Source organism: Kryptolebias marmoratus, linkage group LG24, assembly GCF_001649575.2.
Source record: "Kryptolebias marmoratus isolate JLee-2015 linkage group LG24, ASM164957v2, whole genome shotgun sequence".
NCBI classification, from domain to species: domain Eukaryota; kingdom Metazoa; phylum Chordata; class Actinopteri; order Cyprinodontiformes; family Rivulidae; genus Kryptolebias; species Kryptolebias marmoratus.
The window spans coordinates 19,968,377-19,984,633 of record NC_051453.1 but is presented as its reverse complement, the minus strand read 5'-3'; the positions used below and the strand labels follow the sequence as shown (position 1 = coordinate 19,984,633).

At 41.6% G+C, this 16,257-nt stretch overlaps 2 protein-coding genes across 4 annotated transcripts in view; one reads left to right on the top strand and one right to left on the bottom strand.

Annotated features, from left to right (window-relative positions):
• cyfip1 (cytoplasmic FMR1 interacting protein 1) overlaps positions 1 to 16,257 on the top strand; it is a 34,070-nt gene that overhangs the window by 10,106 nt on the left and 7,707 nt on the right. For all 3 annotated transcript variants that reach the window (XM_017423424.3, XM_017423425.3, XM_017423426.3), the window contains exons 7-25: positions 315 to 411; positions 735 to 863; positions 952 to 1,056; positions 1,342 to 1,433; positions 2,372 to 2,489; positions 2,893 to 3,015; positions 3,117 to 3,242; positions 3,327 to 3,493; positions 4,359 to 4,506; positions 5,755 to 5,908; positions 6,025 to 6,181; positions 7,552 to 7,648; positions 7,956 to 8,032; positions 9,904 to 10,012; positions 10,116 to 10,235; positions 10,323 to 10,522; positions 11,783 to 11,870; positions 15,107 to 15,250; positions 15,419 to 15,509. In XM_017423424.3, coding sequence (XP_017278913.1) covers positions 315 to 411; positions 735 to 863; positions 952 to 1,056; positions 1,342 to 1,433; positions 2,372 to 2,489; positions 2,893 to 3,015; positions 3,117 to 3,242; positions 3,327 to 3,493; positions 4,359 to 4,506; positions 5,755 to 5,908; positions 6,025 to 6,181; positions 7,552 to 7,648; positions 7,956 to 8,032; positions 9,904 to 10,012; positions 10,116 to 10,235; positions 10,323 to 10,522; positions 11,783 to 11,870; positions 15,107 to 15,250; positions 15,419 to 15,509 — 2,342 coding nt within the window. The remainder of the gene's footprint in view (positions 1 to 314; positions 412 to 734; positions 864 to 951; positions 1,057 to 1,341; positions 1,434 to 2,371; positions 2,490 to 2,892; positions 3,016 to 3,116; positions 3,243 to 3,326; positions 3,494 to 4,358; positions 4,507 to 5,754; positions 5,909 to 6,024; positions 6,182 to 7,551; positions 7,649 to 7,955; positions 8,033 to 9,903; positions 10,013 to 10,115; positions 10,236 to 10,322; positions 10,523 to 11,782; positions 11,871 to 15,106; positions 15,251 to 15,418; positions 15,510 to 16,257) is intronic.
• On the bottom strand, positions 12,227 to 13,708 carry LOC108240186 (fibronectin type III domain-containing protein 9). The gene is made up of 2 exons (XM_017423433.3): positions 13,599 to 13,708; positions 12,227 to 13,074 (listed from the first exon to the last, which is right to left on the bottom strand). Exon 2 carries the CDS (start codon positions 12,999 to 13,001, stop codon positions 12,390 to 12,392), a length of 612 nt encoding a protein of 203 aa, XP_017278922.1. The 5' UTR covers positions 13,002 to 13,074; positions 13,599 to 13,708; the 3' UTR covers positions 12,227 to 12,389.

Below are 16,257 nucleotides of genomic sequence, written 5' to 3'. Positions count from 1 at the left end.
TCAAAAGAATGCTTCAAGGGAACATTTTGTGGCTTTCTGAAAATACTCCAATTTGTTAGTTTTGATTAGAAAAAAATATTTGTTTTCAGATGTATGCCTTTGAATTAAAATGTAGACAGAAGAAAGACTTTAAAATTCCAGTATTTGCAGTTGTGAATTGAAATGTGTTTATTAGGCACTTTTTTGATCATTTACCTTGATGAATTAACAGTAAGTTCCATTGAATCAGAATAAAAAGGCCACATTTACAGATTTTATTTTGGGTTTTAAAAACATAAATGACTAAAGTACCTCTTGTTTTTGTCCCTGCTCAGAGCCGCTCAGTTCCTCAGAAAGATGTCTGAACCGTCCTCCATCCAGGAGTCCCAGAACTTGTCCATGTTCCTGGCAAACCACAACAAAATCACTCAGGTTGGTCCGAAGTGCACCGTCTGGTGCAAAATATTTCAAATCTAAATTGTAAGCAGTTCAGTAAAGCTCCACAGCTTTCATTAATTATTAATTCAAGTGCTGGAGTCAGAAAGTAGCTGTCTTAAAAGAAATTTAAAAAAGAGAAAATAGTTTATTTTTCTTGAGATGGATTCAAGTGTAAGGGAGATTTGATTGTGCGTTCTTGCAAATATTGCGATGCATTTCCTGGAAAAATCCCATTAAATATCCAAACACTGTGGAAATAAGTAGATTCTAAGTTGAACTGAAGATGACTGTATGATTGGTTCTGGGTCGTCCTTTAGTCGCTGCAGCAGCAGCTGGAAGTGATTAACGGATATGAAGAGCTGCTGGCGGACATCGTCAACCTGTGTGTGGAGTACTATGAGAACAAGCTGTATCTCACTCCCAGTGAGAAACACATGCTTCTCAAGGCAAGTAGAGCTCTGTGCTGCTCCTGAAATCCTACTTACAGCGACTGGATTTGTAGAACCTCGGGCAACCTCTGCTCCTCTTCTCCAGGTGATGGGCTTCGGCTTGTACCTCATGGATGGAAACAGCAGCAACATATATAAACTAGATGCCAAGAAGAGAATCAACCTCACAAAGATTGACAAGTTTTTCAAGGTATGAAGAGATACTCCTTTTGAACGCAGAGATTTGATGGTACATCAGATAGTAAGTAGTCTACAGGATGTAAGGAAATAAGAACTAATGAAAATGAGTAAAAAAAAGGGTTCTTGACCTTTGGAAATCTTCGATTTTGTCCACTTCAGCTGCAAGTGAATGTTCCTTTTAAAATAAAACCCTTTCTTTTATAGGCAACAGTTGTTTTAAAAGACTTTAAAAAGGGTTTTTATGGGGCCTTTTGTTTAACATAATTAATAAAAGACCTCTGTGTGGTTTTTACAGCAACTTCAAGTGGTCCCGCTGTTTGGTGACATGCAGATCGAGTTGTCCCGGTACATTAAGACCAGCGCTCACTTTGAAGAGAACAAATCCAGGTGGGGGAAAACACTGCATGTCTCATGAAGGCCTGAGAGGATTCCAGTAACTCGATCGCAAAGAGTAGTCGAGGGGAAAGTTTTACCCTCTGCGCGACATGCTTCCGCTACATTATGTGCGGCAGAAGAACAAGAAATACTTAGTAAATGCCAAAAGCTTGGGACCATATCAGACAAAAGAAAAGTGAAAGTACTTCAAATTAAACCGAGATTAGCTCGTCACAACCGCATGAATTGAAATGATGTTACCTGCAACACAAACTGCATCAGTGCACTCAGCAGCTAAGAGTCCATTGGTTCTGTGGGTCTTTATGCAGAAGTTTGCAACATGCTTTAAGATCAAACTTAATCCTGTTTTACAGGTTCTTGTATAAAGAATCACGAGTTGCAACACTTCCATAGCAAATGTATGTTCAAATAGTCAATCAGTGGGTTGTTTGATGACATCTGATCACTAAAATACTTGATTTTGTAGCCCTGGTGTCATGGTCAGATACATGGGAATAATTAGCATCTTTCAGAAAACAATTTCACAATACGGTCTCAAACTGGAGCAACTCTATTTTTGTCTGCTTTGGCTCTTTGAAATAAAAAAGGAGTCCAACGTGTTTTGACCCTTTCTCTGCGACATGTTGTATGTTGCAGTAGGTGTGACTGTGTAAAGAAAAGTAGCAGTTTTGGGGGTGCGGGTGGGAAAAAACATGCATAAAAAAAAACAAGCAGAGCTTAGCCTGGCGGCGGGGCTTATAATACACTGGGGGAAACCCTGAGTCACCTAAATATCTCCCTAAATATTGGAAAAACCGCTTTGACTTTATGTAAAGATTAGTTTAGATGAGACTGAAATGTTCTGACGGCTCTTGTGTTTTTTTTGCCATCGACTCTTAGTACACAACTTTGTGTTTATATGTTTCTTTGTCTCACCCCCCCATCCCTAGGTGGACCTGCACTTCTATATCCAGCAGCCCCCAGTACAACATCTGTGAGCAGATGATTCAAATCAGGGAGGACCACATGCGCTTCATCTCTGAGCTCGCTCGCTACAGCAACAGTGAGGTTGGTGTGAACGTCCTCCAGGGTTCAAGTGGAACTCTAAAACCCACTCAGCCTTTAGCCGATTCGGGGCTAGATCGGATCAAACTCACCTTTTTATGAATGAGTCCAGAGAGCGTCCATCACCTCTGCAGGGCTTTTTATATGTGAGGGATGTACAGACTCCCGGCTGTTATGTAAGAAGCTTTTCAGCAGATGTCTTGCCCCGGTGGATTTCCAGGGGTCATGATTTAGTGTGACTCTGATGGAGAAATTTAACTGACAGACAAGTGGATCAGAATTAAAACGTTAGGGAAGGAAATGTTTACGTTCACAGCTTGGGGGGGTAAATGCTGAGAGGTAAATGAGGACTGTGTGTACTGGACTCTGGTTGTGGGGTGTAAAGTGTTTATTTGGGACTGTGTAGGTGGTGACTGGATCAGGGCGTCAGGAGGCCCAGAAGACTGATTCAGAGTACAGGAAGCTGTTCGACTTGGCCCTGCAGGGCATGCAGCTGCTCTCCCAGTGGAGCGCTCACGTTATGGAAGTGGTGAGGAAGCACAGACTGTATGCTGGAGAAACCCACTATATTCATTTAGACACAAACGAACTGATGACTTTTGTCTGGTCGCCTTCTCTCTTTCCCCACAGTACTCGTGGAAACTGGTTCACCCGACGGACAAATACTCGAACAAAGAGTGCCCCGACAATGCTGAGGAATATGAGAGGGCCACTCGCTACAACTACACGAGCGAGGAGAAGTTCGCCCTCGTAGAGGTCAGACACAACAAGACATGTACACGCTAGAGCGCTCGGACTTGTACTAGTCCTGTTCTTCACGGCGTCCAACGGTTTTGGCAGGTGATCGCTATGATAAAGGGACTGCAGGTGCTGATGGGACGCATGGAGAGTGTGTTTAACCACGCCATCCGCCACACCATCTACTCGGCTCTGCAGGACTTTTCCCAGGTGACTCTGCGTGACCCGCTGAGGCAGGCCATCAAGAAGAAGAAGAACGTCATCCAGAGGTCAGAACCATAGCTCAGGGAAAATAATTCCAGTAATACCAGAAGAACATTCTGTTGAAATGTATTCTTTAGGTCAAGTCATAACTCTGAAAGCCGTTAACATAAACTCCAGCTGTTTTAAGTTAATAACAATTACCATATTTTCTGCACTATAGGGCACACTGGATTATAAGACGCACTGTCAACGAATGGTCCTTTTTCAAACTTTTGTCATATATAGGGCGCACCGGACTATACTATACTAAACGGTTCAAAACGCACGAAACGATACTGCACTGACGTAAGCGTCAAGTACAGAAAGCCTTCATTGCCCTGCGCGACTATAACTGAGCATTAATGCTGCAAAGTCGTACGAAAGTCGTACTAAAACATCATGACTTCTTACATTTAAAAGGCGTCCAGATTATAAGGCGCGCTGTCGTTTTTTGAAAAAATTGAAGGTTTTTAAGTGCGCCTTATAGTCCGGAAAATACACTAAGGTTTTACTAAATGGCTTCTTGAACGACCTCAGTTTGGAGAAATAGAGTTTAATTCTGACAGCACTGATGAGCTAATGGCTAGTTCAGAATCAGTCCAGAGCAAAAAGGATTGCTGCCACCTTAAAACTGCTCCAAACTCCAAGATTTCAAAGCAGCTCATATGGGAAACTGTGGCACTTTTGGTCACTTCTGGCTGTAATTTCATGATATTTCAGCAGAAATAACCATGTCATCTAAAACTGTTGATGTAATAGTGTTCTCTTGAACTGGTAGTTGTTTTAAGTGTAACTAAATGCACTATGTAACTTTTATTTGTTTATTTTTTGCTGTACACGATCATTTTCATATATTGTGTTTTTTTTTTTTTTTATCTGTCCACATTGCAGCGTCCTTCAAGCCATCCGGAAAACGGTCTGTGACTGGGAGACTGGCCGGGAGCCGCACAACGACCCGGCTCTCCGCGGAGAGAAGGATCCAAAGGGAGGATTTGACATTAAGGTTCCTCGTCGAGCCGTGGGGCCCTCCACCACACAGGTGTGGCCTCATATTTAATCATTTCAGATATCAGACAACTGTCTTTAATATGATAAGCTGCACTGTCTGAATGACACGCCGCTGTATTCTACATACTGTATGTTACAAATGTTTAATGGAAGTTCTCCCAGATTTAGCTTTACCGTCTATACTTTTTGTTGACAGCATCTCATATCCTGGTTGTGTTCTTTAGGTTGCAGACGTAGGGGCAGAATTAATGTCAGAACTTTGCATCAACACAATGATATACAATCCTTTAAAATTGGCAAAGAAAAAACAGAATCATCCCTGTCGTCGTTGCAGTGCATCTCAAAAAGTCATTTGTATTCATCTGGTTGGTATGTTCCAGTTTTGGCTGTGAGACTGATGTTCTAAAAGAAAGTCCAGATATTGTTTTAATAAAATACATTATCTGTCCCATTCTGAGCTTTGGATACATGTATTTTGACTATCACTGTGTAAAACAGTCTTAAATTCGTTTACATCTTTGTATAAACGCGTAAGTGTTAATGTGATCCTGAATTTTGGGGGCTGCGGTGTCACAGCTCTAATCCTTTACGCACCTAAGTGTTACCAGACCGAGCTCTGCCAATGCACATTTATCAGACTTAGGCTCATAAAGCCTGCGTATCACAGCCAAACATGTCAGAGTTGAACCTTTGCTGGAAAAAAACAAAAATCGAGCTGTGATCAATTTTGGTTTTACGAGGATATTCTGCTTGCAAGATTCAGACTGTTCAGAGTTGTTTTCTTGTTGTCTTTGTCTCCCGATGAACTGTGAGCCACTCTTTGTCAGATTGTTCCTGTGGGACTCGAGGCATTGTACAGAGCATTAAAGCAGCCATGTCTGCAGTCATGTTACAGATTGATCAGCTTCCTTTTTACCAATGTCAGCTGGTTTGTTTCCCACAAAATGGTCCGTTGTATTGACTTCACCTGTCAGTGCTTCTAATGCTGTGGCTGAGTGATGTATGTGTCAGGCGTACTGTTTCATCCTTTTTGTTTTTCCAGATTTATCAGCCTCAAGGTTGTTTACTTGTTTCTTTTGTAATAATCTGCCCTGAGCTAATAATTTCAGCAGCTGTTTTTTTTAGTAACAGTCAAGAAAGATTATAATTTTTTTTTTTTTTAATTATTAATGAAAGTGATAGTGAACTGTCAAAAACAAGCTGGCCTCCTGGTGTCGTTTGGGAAAACCACCAGTGCCGGCACCATTATTTATGTCTTTTCATGCTCCTAAATCTGCAGCTCTACATGGTGAGGACCATGCTGGAGTCTCTTATTGCTGACAAAAGTGGCTCAAAGAAGACTCTGCGCAGCAGCCTCGAGGGCCCCACCATCCTGGACATTGAAAAGTTTCACAAGGAGTCCTTCTTTTACACACACCTGCTGAACTTCAGCGGTAAGAAGAGCTCCTGTAGCTCCTCTTTGTCCTGGTAGCATTCTAACGAAACCTCTCTCCATCTCACTGCCCTTTTTTTTTTTTTGGTTTGTTTGTTTTCTCAAATGTGCCTGCAGAAACTTTGCAGCAGTGCTGTGACCTCTCCCAGCTCTGGTTCAGGGAGTTCTTTCTGGAGCTCACTATGGGCCGCAGGATCCAGTTCCCCATCGAGATGTCCATGCCGTGGATCCTCACCGACCACATTCTGGAGACCAAGGAAGCTTCCATGATGGAGTAAATAGATCTTCTGCGTTTCAAACATTCCTGCTCCGAACTTCTCCGCATCTCAGACACATTTTAACCAAACAATTCTGACTCGTAACATTTCCCAGTAGTTACAATTCACACATGAAGTGTCCACTTAACTGTGTTTTAATTACTCACTCGTTAAGCTGCTAGTTGGAAATGTTAAATGTGGCAACACAAAGGTCTGGCTGTTTGAACCTCATGTTGTATGAACTGCCAGAGGTCCTCGTCAACATCCGGCGTTGTTGCTTCATGTTTTTGTGCCTGTTTTAAATGTCTGCTGCAGAATTACACTCATACAAGGCAGATTTACATAAGCCATTAAGCACATACTCTGGCATGGGGCACGATGCTGAAACTCTTCAAATATTTGCCCCCAAAACCAGTTTCACTCTTGCTTTTGGGTAATAGTTTGTTTTATAGAACTACGTTTAATGAGGAAGACTTTTCTCCGCTGTTTAAAAAGGCATCACAAAGGTTAAAACATTCTTATCAGTGGTTGTTACCTTTCTCCATTTTTGTATCCGCCTGCATATTTAGCATTAAGCAAGCCTTATTTTGTCATATAATAGTCTGGGTTTATTTATTTATTTCAATTACTGTATTACTTAGGGGTATAACGGAACATGTAAATCATTTTGGAGTCAGTGTGAAGTGAGACAAAGAAACAAATGCCAAATGTTAGTTTAATTTTCCTAATTTTTTTTTTTTTTTTAATTGATAATAACTCTCCCAAAAGCAAGAGACAGAGGTAGCTGGTCATGTACAGTAAGGTAGGATTTTGAATAGATTCAGAGAAGACCAGATAAGTTCACTTATTTGAACTGTAAACAGTGTCCTGCAGGTCATGAGACAAACAAAAGGTTTCAGAAATTTCAAAAACTGAAAAGGTATCTCTGTTGTTATCCAAAAAAAGGCTTGATTGAATATCTTTAAATGTGAGAAGCAGGCTGAGAAGCTAGGTGTGCTGTTGGTGTTTACTGAACACCTTGTGGTTTATTTACCAGCTTTTATCAAATGCCAAAAGGCATTTCACATTGTGGAAATTATGACTTTTGGCTTTCCATACATCTACCTCTCGCTCTCCTCTGCTAGACCTGATCTGGAACAAACAGGCTCCGATATGCTGTCTAAATTATTTGTTTTTGCTTTGCTTTGGTGTAGAGTGCTTTAGAAAATATGTCCCTCCAGTTGAAAACAGTAATGGGACTAACATATTGTTGCACAGACTGTATCCTGACATCAGTAACAGGATGTTTCCGTACTAGTACATGTACCGTTGCACCCTTGGTATCTTGTATAACCTTTAAATTGAACTAATGACACTTAATGAACATTTTGTTTTTTAACCCTTACAGGTATGTGTTGTATCCTCTGGACTTATACAACGACAGCGCACACTACGCTCTGACCAAATTCAAGAAGCAGTTCCTTTATGATGAAATTGAGGCCGAGGTAAGAGATGGTGATTATATTCTGGAGCCTCGTCTTTTGTATGTCATGGCAAATCTTTCTGACAGAATCTGATTTTTTTTTTTCAATATATTATTTTCAGCCGTATCGTAAATCCTAGTTTTTGTCATGGATCTCTGCACATCCACCACATTTTCACAGCTTATAGAAATATGACAAATGTAAAACCATGTTAAACTCGTTTTGTGCTTAGTAACTTAGTTCTTATTACAAAACTGTAAAAAAAAAAACTGTGCAGTCATCAGCTTACCGTGCGTTTTTCACACATGCTCGTTTGCTTTTTTCCCAGGTCAACTTGTGCTTCGATCAGTTTGTCTACAAGCTGGCTGATCAGATATTTGCCCACTACAAGATACTAGCTGGAAGGTGGGTTATTCCCTTTTCCCCCCCAAGTGCAACTTTTGACTCCTGCAGTCGCTGAAAGAGCAAAGCGACCCGAACGTTTTTAAAAGCCGATGAGATCACGGCAAAATATTTCAAGTAATCTGTGTACTGTAAATCTGACCCTAAAATGGAAATTAGAAACCAAAATAATAAGGTAATAGTAAAGACTTTTACCTGTGGAAGAAAACGACACGTGAGAAAATCTCTTTAGTATGTCAAATAAATACACACCACATGAACTTGTTTTTGTGTTTATTAGCAATTACTTAAAAAAAAAAAGGAATAAAATCCAAATTTGAAACAAAATAGCCAAACGATTTTTTTTACTTATGTATTTTTGGTAAATAAGAATTGTTTTTTTCTTGAATTTCTGTATAGCAAACTTTTAGTTTGTATATACTTTTAGTTATAGTGAACAGACACATCTTTATCAACTACTATGACAGATTAAAAAAATATATCATAATCCTAACTTTATTTAATAAATCCACTGGTGGATGCATCTTTATTTTCTTCATCTCCCTTTGATACATAAACTACATTAATATGGTTTACACTGATCCTTATAACTACATGTTTAGCTGGTCTTTCTTTTCTTCTGATTTAGAGCTTTTTTTTAGCTTAATAGGAACTCTTGAGAGATGTAAGGAGATGTTTAGTTCACACATAGATGTACACCGATTGGCCAAACGGAACACCCCTCCAGCACTATTGAAGACTGTATTTGCATTAGTAAAGTAGATGCTGCCCAAACTGCATCTGTGCCTGCAATGACATGCTCTTATTTTAAACGTGGGCAGACTTAAGTAGACCGATCTGTTATCTGAATGTTATTAGAACTTTTTAGCCAGCTTTTTAGAACCAATGACCCGCAATGCAGAGCCCCAACTATAAAGTCCCTCGTTGTTGTTGCTGTTGTTGAACGACACTCATAAGCGACGTGGTGCATGGACTAAAAGCTTCGGATCGCGGTCACATGGTTGCAAGACGTTCATTTATGCATGTCTTTCGTAGTCCATGAGACACTCGGACTAGAGCTCCTCCCTCCTCCTACAGCGTTAAAACGGGTCTCTTCCCACCCGATTTGCCAGCTCTCCTGTCCTTGAACAGCATTTTGCTTCCCTTATCCCGACCAGATGTGTTCATTAAACCGACTGAGACAGTCACAGCCAAGAAGAGCAGCCTTTTGTCTCTGCAAAACTTATACACCTATTAAGTTCATAGGTTTATAAGTTTTGCTGGAACAGTTGTAAAGATGGCTGTGTTTTCTAACAGCTGCTTCCCAGCGGAGCAGTAGAAGCACATTAACTCCATTAAAGCTCTCCGGCTTTCCCACATAAACACACACGCAACTTCTGACTAATCCCACAAAACGTGGCGCTAACCCCTGTGAGAAAAAGTTTGGCTAAAGCCTCGTGTTGCAAAGCGGCGGATGAAGCTGCTACGTGAACAAAATGACTCAGTTTTTGAATGAGAGCTGACTTTGTGACTTCTCATGGAGTTTGCAAAGGCCTTAAGTGTTGCACTCCCCTGGCTGTGCGAAAGCAAGCGTCCACAGTACAACTAACAGTCCTTGTAACCTCAGAGATTAAATTATATAAATTTCTGGTCCAAAAGCACCTCCTGGAAATTAATTAATTTCCTTTAATTCAGTGAAACAAAGTGTGGTTAAATGCCTTTTTTTCTCTTAAAACAAATTAATTATTTGTCACTTGGATAATAAGCATATAAGGATTTGGGCAAATATTTGATGTTAAATAACTGCTGCTCAGCACTCCGCTCCTGAGCAAAGGGCTTTGAAAATCTCTATTTAGTTACAGGTTTTGACTTTTTGTCTGTTTGAATTCCTTTAGTCTTCTGCTTGACAAACGTTTAAGGAGCGAATGCAAGAACCAGGGGGCCAACATTCCCTGGCCTGCCTCCAATCGCTACGAGACTCTGCTGAAGCAGCGCCACGTCCAGGTGAGTCCTGTACTTGCCACGGATCTAGATCTCTCCGTGTTGCCGCCTTCGTTATGTTGCGTCGTGCAGTGTCTCCCTTCCTAACCGAGCACGCTCTCTGTAGCTCCTGGGCCGCTCCATTGACCTAAACCGACTCATCACTCAGAGAGTTTCGGCAGCTCTTCACAAATCTCTGGAGCTCGCAATCAACCGGTTTGAGAGTGAGGACCTCACCTCAGTAATGGTATCCCATTTCAGTTTAACATCCAGAAACCAATATGAAATGTGTGTGCCGTTTGGAGCGATTTTAATTTGTATTACTTGGGCAAAGGAACTGGAGGGTCTTCTGGAGATCAACCGCTTGACGCACAAACTCCTCAGTAAGTTTGTGACCCTGGACAGCTTCGACGCCATGTTCCGCGAGGCCAACCACAACGTGTCAGCCCCGTACGGCAGGATCACTCTCCATGTCTTCTGGGAACTCAACTATGACTTCCTGCCCAACTATTGCTACAATGGTTCAACCAACAGGTTGGTGAGCCTGGACACGTTTCAGTGCAGTAACTACTTTGCTAATTTATGCTAGTTATTAGGAAAAATCGCTCCAGTTAAATAATATATAGAATTGTCAACGTGAGGTAGATGCTTTTATAAAAGGTGATTTTTAAAATCTGCATGCTTTAGTCCTGCTTGATGTGAATGCATTACCAGCTTTGTGGTATTCCCAAACGAAAACATGATCACCATCACTGAAAATTCAAAGTATTTCAAACAAATCGATGCTAATTCCCATTTCAGCAGAAGCAAAGCCTTAATCCCAACTGAGCAGTGCAACGAACTTGCATCATGTGATCCTGTTTATCTGATCCATCTTATCATATTTACATGGATACAAGTTTATTTTGTATTTTTTTAAATGCTCTTTCTCATATTGGTTCCAGCAAAACAGAAGTAGAAGTTGCAAGTTGTTAAGCTAATTTTTTTATTTTTTTATTTTTTTTTTTATTTTAGAATTATTTTGGAAACAAAAATGAAGAGAGAAGTGAAAATGACTCAGACCGTAAAGCAAGTCATAACACAAGTAAAACTGTAAATATTGACAGTTGGGAAAGACTGGAGGTCGTGAATTTTGGCTTTAGAAAAGAGAGATTATCAATTATCTATTGAATAAATATTTAAATTACAGCAGACTTCACAAGGAGCAGCCAGGCAAACACATGTTGAACTTGTTTGTTGGAAAAGTCACCAAAGTTTAAGTTGGAAGCATCAGCTATATGTTTCATATTTGTCAAAAAAAAACCCAATCTAACATCTGGTTTTTGAGTGCAGTGATTGAGATTGTTTGCATTCTTTTGCTTATTAAAACACTTTCCAATCAATACTGACGTGAACACAACACTCAGGTGCACGGCACATTTTCACAGAACTGCTGACCTAAAGGCTCTTAATTTGTCAGCAGAGATTTGTGGATAAAAGGGAACCTTTTTTATAATCAGTAAGATGTTTTCTAGCTCAATTTGTCCAGCTCCCTGGAGCTCACATCTATATTCCTATCACAAATAATAAACTAGTTAAGTTGGCCCAGAAAGTTGTACCTATCAAACTGTGGTCCACCAAAGTCTCCAGAATACAGTGAAATGCCCTCCTTTTGTGTTATTGTAGCTGGTAGTCACTGCATAAGGAACTGCAGACAGTCTTTGGTTTCTTTTAGCTTTCTGCGATCTCTTATTGTGTCCTTTTATACGAACAGAAAGCAGCAATACGTGCTTAAATAATCTCCTGTGGGTTTAGGTTTGTCCGGACCATCCTGCCTTTCTCTCAGGCGTTCCAGAGGGATAAGCCTCCCAACGCTCAGCCTCACTATCTGTACGGGTCAAAGGTGAGTGCATTTTTCTCTTTATCGTCGCTCCCAGAAAAAAAAGCCTCACTTCTACTTCCAGGAGCAGAGGATTTTTTTTTTTTAAATTAACTTCTGCTATGAGCCGACCAGCTGTGCACAAGCATGTGTTGCAGCCAAATGTTACCCACGTCAAAGTATGAATTATCTATAGAGTACAAGGGGAGCGCTATAATATGGGAAACATGGTGCGCAAAGAATTAATTAGGGATGATATCTTTATGCAAAAAAAAAAAGAAAGAATTTTGGTGAATCACAAGAACAAAAAGGTAAGTCATTTAAGCTTCTTTTTTACAAATATAAACCAGTGGAACAGCTTATATATTTAATTTCTTGGTGCAAGAATATTGATTTAAATGGTTCAAATGTAAATATGTATCATTAAGACAAATACAGTTTTCATTTGTGGGTAAAAAATGCACAGTGACAATTCAGCCAGGGCAAAACAATAGTGTTATGACCTTAATCCAGTCGATTAAAGCTGGCTCGCTGTCAGCCAGCTTAGCGAACATCCTCATGGTCTTGGGTAATTACGTGGCCGGAGATCTGCGTCGACATAAGCGAGGGCTGGATGATGGTGGCGCGTTTGATGCTGTCCTCGCTGTTGCTTCTGGGCGTGAAGAGGCGTCCCGATTCCGACACGTCTTGGCGGGCGGAGTTGGCCACCACCGTGCAGCCGTCAGCAGCTCGCCTCGGGATGATGGAGCACATGTTGCGGAGGCAACCCCACAGCAGGACGCCGGCGATGACCAGGAGCAGGAGGCAGCAGGTCAGCCAGACGCCCACGGCGAGCTCCCAGCTCGCCCTGTCGTGGCCCTCGCTGCTCTCACTCTGAGTGCTGAACACCTGGCACTGGTCCCGCACCGGATTGGCCGCCTGGCACGTCACGCACAAGAAGTAGGCGGTCTGGGGGAGGAGGTTGGCCAGGTGGGTGCTGGTCTGACTGACGGGGATGCGCTCCTCGTGCTTGAAGCTTTTCCGAGTGAAGCCCATGAGCAAACCGTTCCAGTTAGGGTCGTACATGACGCTGTAGAAGGTGTCCAGGCAGGTGGGGGACGCCGGCCAGCTCACCCTGGCTGAGGTGGAGGAGATGTTGTAGACTGTTACACTCATTGTGAAAAGCTGACAGTACGAGTGAAACGTTTCCTCTGGGTTTATAGCCGTATGCTCCCAGTTTCAAACCAAACTGTAGAAGAGGTGACGTAAACACAGATTAAAACATGTGACTGTTATACATCCCTTTCCAAACCAGTTTTACTCCAGCATAAATAATAAAAACATCAGTGCCATAGAACTGATTGCCTTTTGTATCTTTAAAAAAAAAAATCCCTAAAGAAAGGGGGGAACAATATGAGAGATTAATAAGCATTGTACAAAGGATTATCTGTGAAGTACCGGGATAAAGAAGAGTGTGTGTGCAGATGTTCGGTGAATTACATAATGCAGGATGGATGGTGAAGAGGCTTATCTGTTCTGTGAGTCACCTGTTATGAGTTTGGTGATGATCTGTCAACCCTAAACTCTTAAAGACCATCTAGACAGGTTCTAGTTTTACTTCCAAAAATATGCAGTTCCCCCCTGGCTTATAGAAAATATCATACTTTTTGACCCAAAGCAGATTTTTCAGTATTTGCTTCCAAATCTCTGTTACATCAGCTGCTAACAAAACTCATCTTTCCTGAGCACGATGTGGATAAAAGGCTGACTTACCGGGAAACAGACAGCCGCCACGTGATGACCATACCAGACTGTAGTGCGCCCCGAGTTATTTGATTCGATTTTCTGGCGCTGCTGATTCTCGGTCTTCTATTCCATCCTCCTGGCTGGGTAAAAGGAAGCAACGCTGGGTGCTGCTGTGTGGGACTGAAGCAGAGATCAGTGTGTCTTTATCTCAGAATCTGCCACACTAGAGGGAGTGCTGCTGGATTAGAGCGACAGCAGCAGGAGAGGGAATTAAACCCTCCTGCTTCGGATGTTAGAAAAAATTTGAAAAGTACTTTTTGTGGACATTTTGTGGGTCATCTCTGGGTCGTATTTTATGCAAGGAATGTTATATTTTCTAGCTGGTTAATCTAGAGACATTGTAGTAATGTACGTCTATTTTTTTTTCTCTTGATCTCTGGACTTGGCCATTGTTTTTTTAGTGGTGAAGCCCAGAAGGAGATGACATGTATTTCAGCTGGTTTATCTACTGTCCAACTGTTCAGTCCCGCAGCAAAACCTCCAAACAGCCCTCCAATCTGTCATTAAATATGGAGTCAAAATTCATCAATCCATCCGTTTTCTGAGGTTAGAAGTTCAGGAGGAAAGCCCAGACATCCTCTTCAGGGATCCCAATGTGTTTCCAGGCTTGAGATGATGTGTAATCCCTTCAAATTCTGGGTCTGCCCTAGAGGGACCTGCCTAGAAAACCTCCATATGGGGGCACCCAGAGACATCCTATTCAGATGCCTGAACCACCTCAGTGTGGACGAGCAGTGGCTCTTCTCCAAGCTTCATCTGGATGATGGAGCTTATTTTTAAGGCTTCCCTATAGTATAGAGGAAGCTCATTTCAGCTGCTTGTGTCTGGGGTCTTGTTCTCTTGGTCATGAGCCTGTACCTCGTGACATTAGGGGAGGGTTGGAACATGGACAGACCAATAAATCGAGAGCTTTGCTTTTCGGCTCACCACCTTCTTTATCACGACAGGCCAGAGGAACGCTCCTCATTCCTGCAGTGGAAGCTCAAATCCATCAGTCCATCTCCCGCTTTGTTCTACCGTCACCGAGGCAAAAAACTCACCCCAGACTCAGAGGGGGCAATCCACCGTTTTCCGTCTGAGAACCACAGCCTCAGACTTGGAGGAGCTGACTCATCCCGACCGCTTTGCACTCAGCTGTGAACCACTCGGAGCACGCTAAAGGTCATGGCTTAAAGATGTCAACAGAACCACATCATCTGCAAAAAGCAGAGACCAGACCCCGAGACTCCCAAACCTTTGACAGTGACTGTTAAGTGACTTTCTAGTGAGGATCAACTAATGTAAAGTTTAAAACTGACCACATGTGATAGGTTTTTGAAATAACATATGTTGGGTATCATATTCTAAAGACAACAAAAAATAACCCTCTTTTTATTATTTCAGTATTCATCCTGGATCACTGCATGCAATTAACCGACACCACACATATTCAGGTGTTTAACTTTTTCTTATTTTGCTCATTTTTTCCTCTGTAGACCCTGAACCTGGCATACACCAGCATATGTAGCTCCTACAGGAACTTTGTGGGCCCCCCACACATTAAAGCCATGTGCAGACTGCTGGGCTACCAGGGCATCGCCGTGGTGATGGAGGAGCTGCTTAAAGTCGTCAAGAGCCTGGTGAGGATGAGGAGGGGTAGTAACTGTGTGTTGAAGGGTGCGACATCAGAGCTGGAACATTCAATCCAGAAAGTCACAGTGAAGAAAATACATTTTTTTATTACTTGTTCATGTTACTAAAGTTACAGAAATATAGTAGTTTCAGCTTGTTTGTTCTTGGTTGTGCAGCTTCAGGGAACCATATTGCAGTATGTGAAGACTCTGATGGAGGTGATGCCCAAGATTTGCAGGCTTCCACGCCACGAGTATGGCTCTCCCGGTAGGTAAAAACGTCCCCTTGAATCACACAGAACTCTTCTCTTTGATATCTTGTGCCTATCTAGCCCTGTGATGGACATTTTTAAAGGTGAAATGAAAGAAAATCTAAAAATAATGTGTTTTTGTGTTTTTCGATTAGTTAAACACTTGCATAAAACACTACAGTGGTCCTGATTTTAAAATCTGATTTAAAAAGTTCCTGACTTGTTTTTAGAGTTTTGCGGTTGTTGCCATCCTTGGTCGGTGACATCATCGGTGCCATGGCCAGTGGTGGCAGTCCGCTGTAGGACACTAAGGAGTTTTTTTTTTTTTTGATGTGATGCTGCCGGGAGCCCCTAAGCTTGACTTCAAGGAGGTTCCCATCACTTCAGCAGCTGACAGAGAAAAATTGTTTTTGTTTTAAAGAAAACTAACTAAATTAAAAGGCTTATCTCTGAAGACATACTTGTTTAAAAAAAAACCAAAAAACTTTGATTTAAAGGGAGATTAGATAGATTCTTTGCTATTTTAGTTAGTCCAGGGTCCCCCTTCTCTCACACAGTGATGGCTGGAGACAGGCACCAGCTCCCCGCGACCCAGTAAGGAGAAGCGGGTAAAGAAAATAGATGGATGGATCGCTAGATTATGTCTTTATAGACTTTTTTTTAAATTAATCTCTTTTACGGCAAAAATCAATATCTTCACTTTTCCTTCACTGCCAGCTGTGAGCATTAGGACTCATTTTGCAGCACGGGTAACATTTTATATTT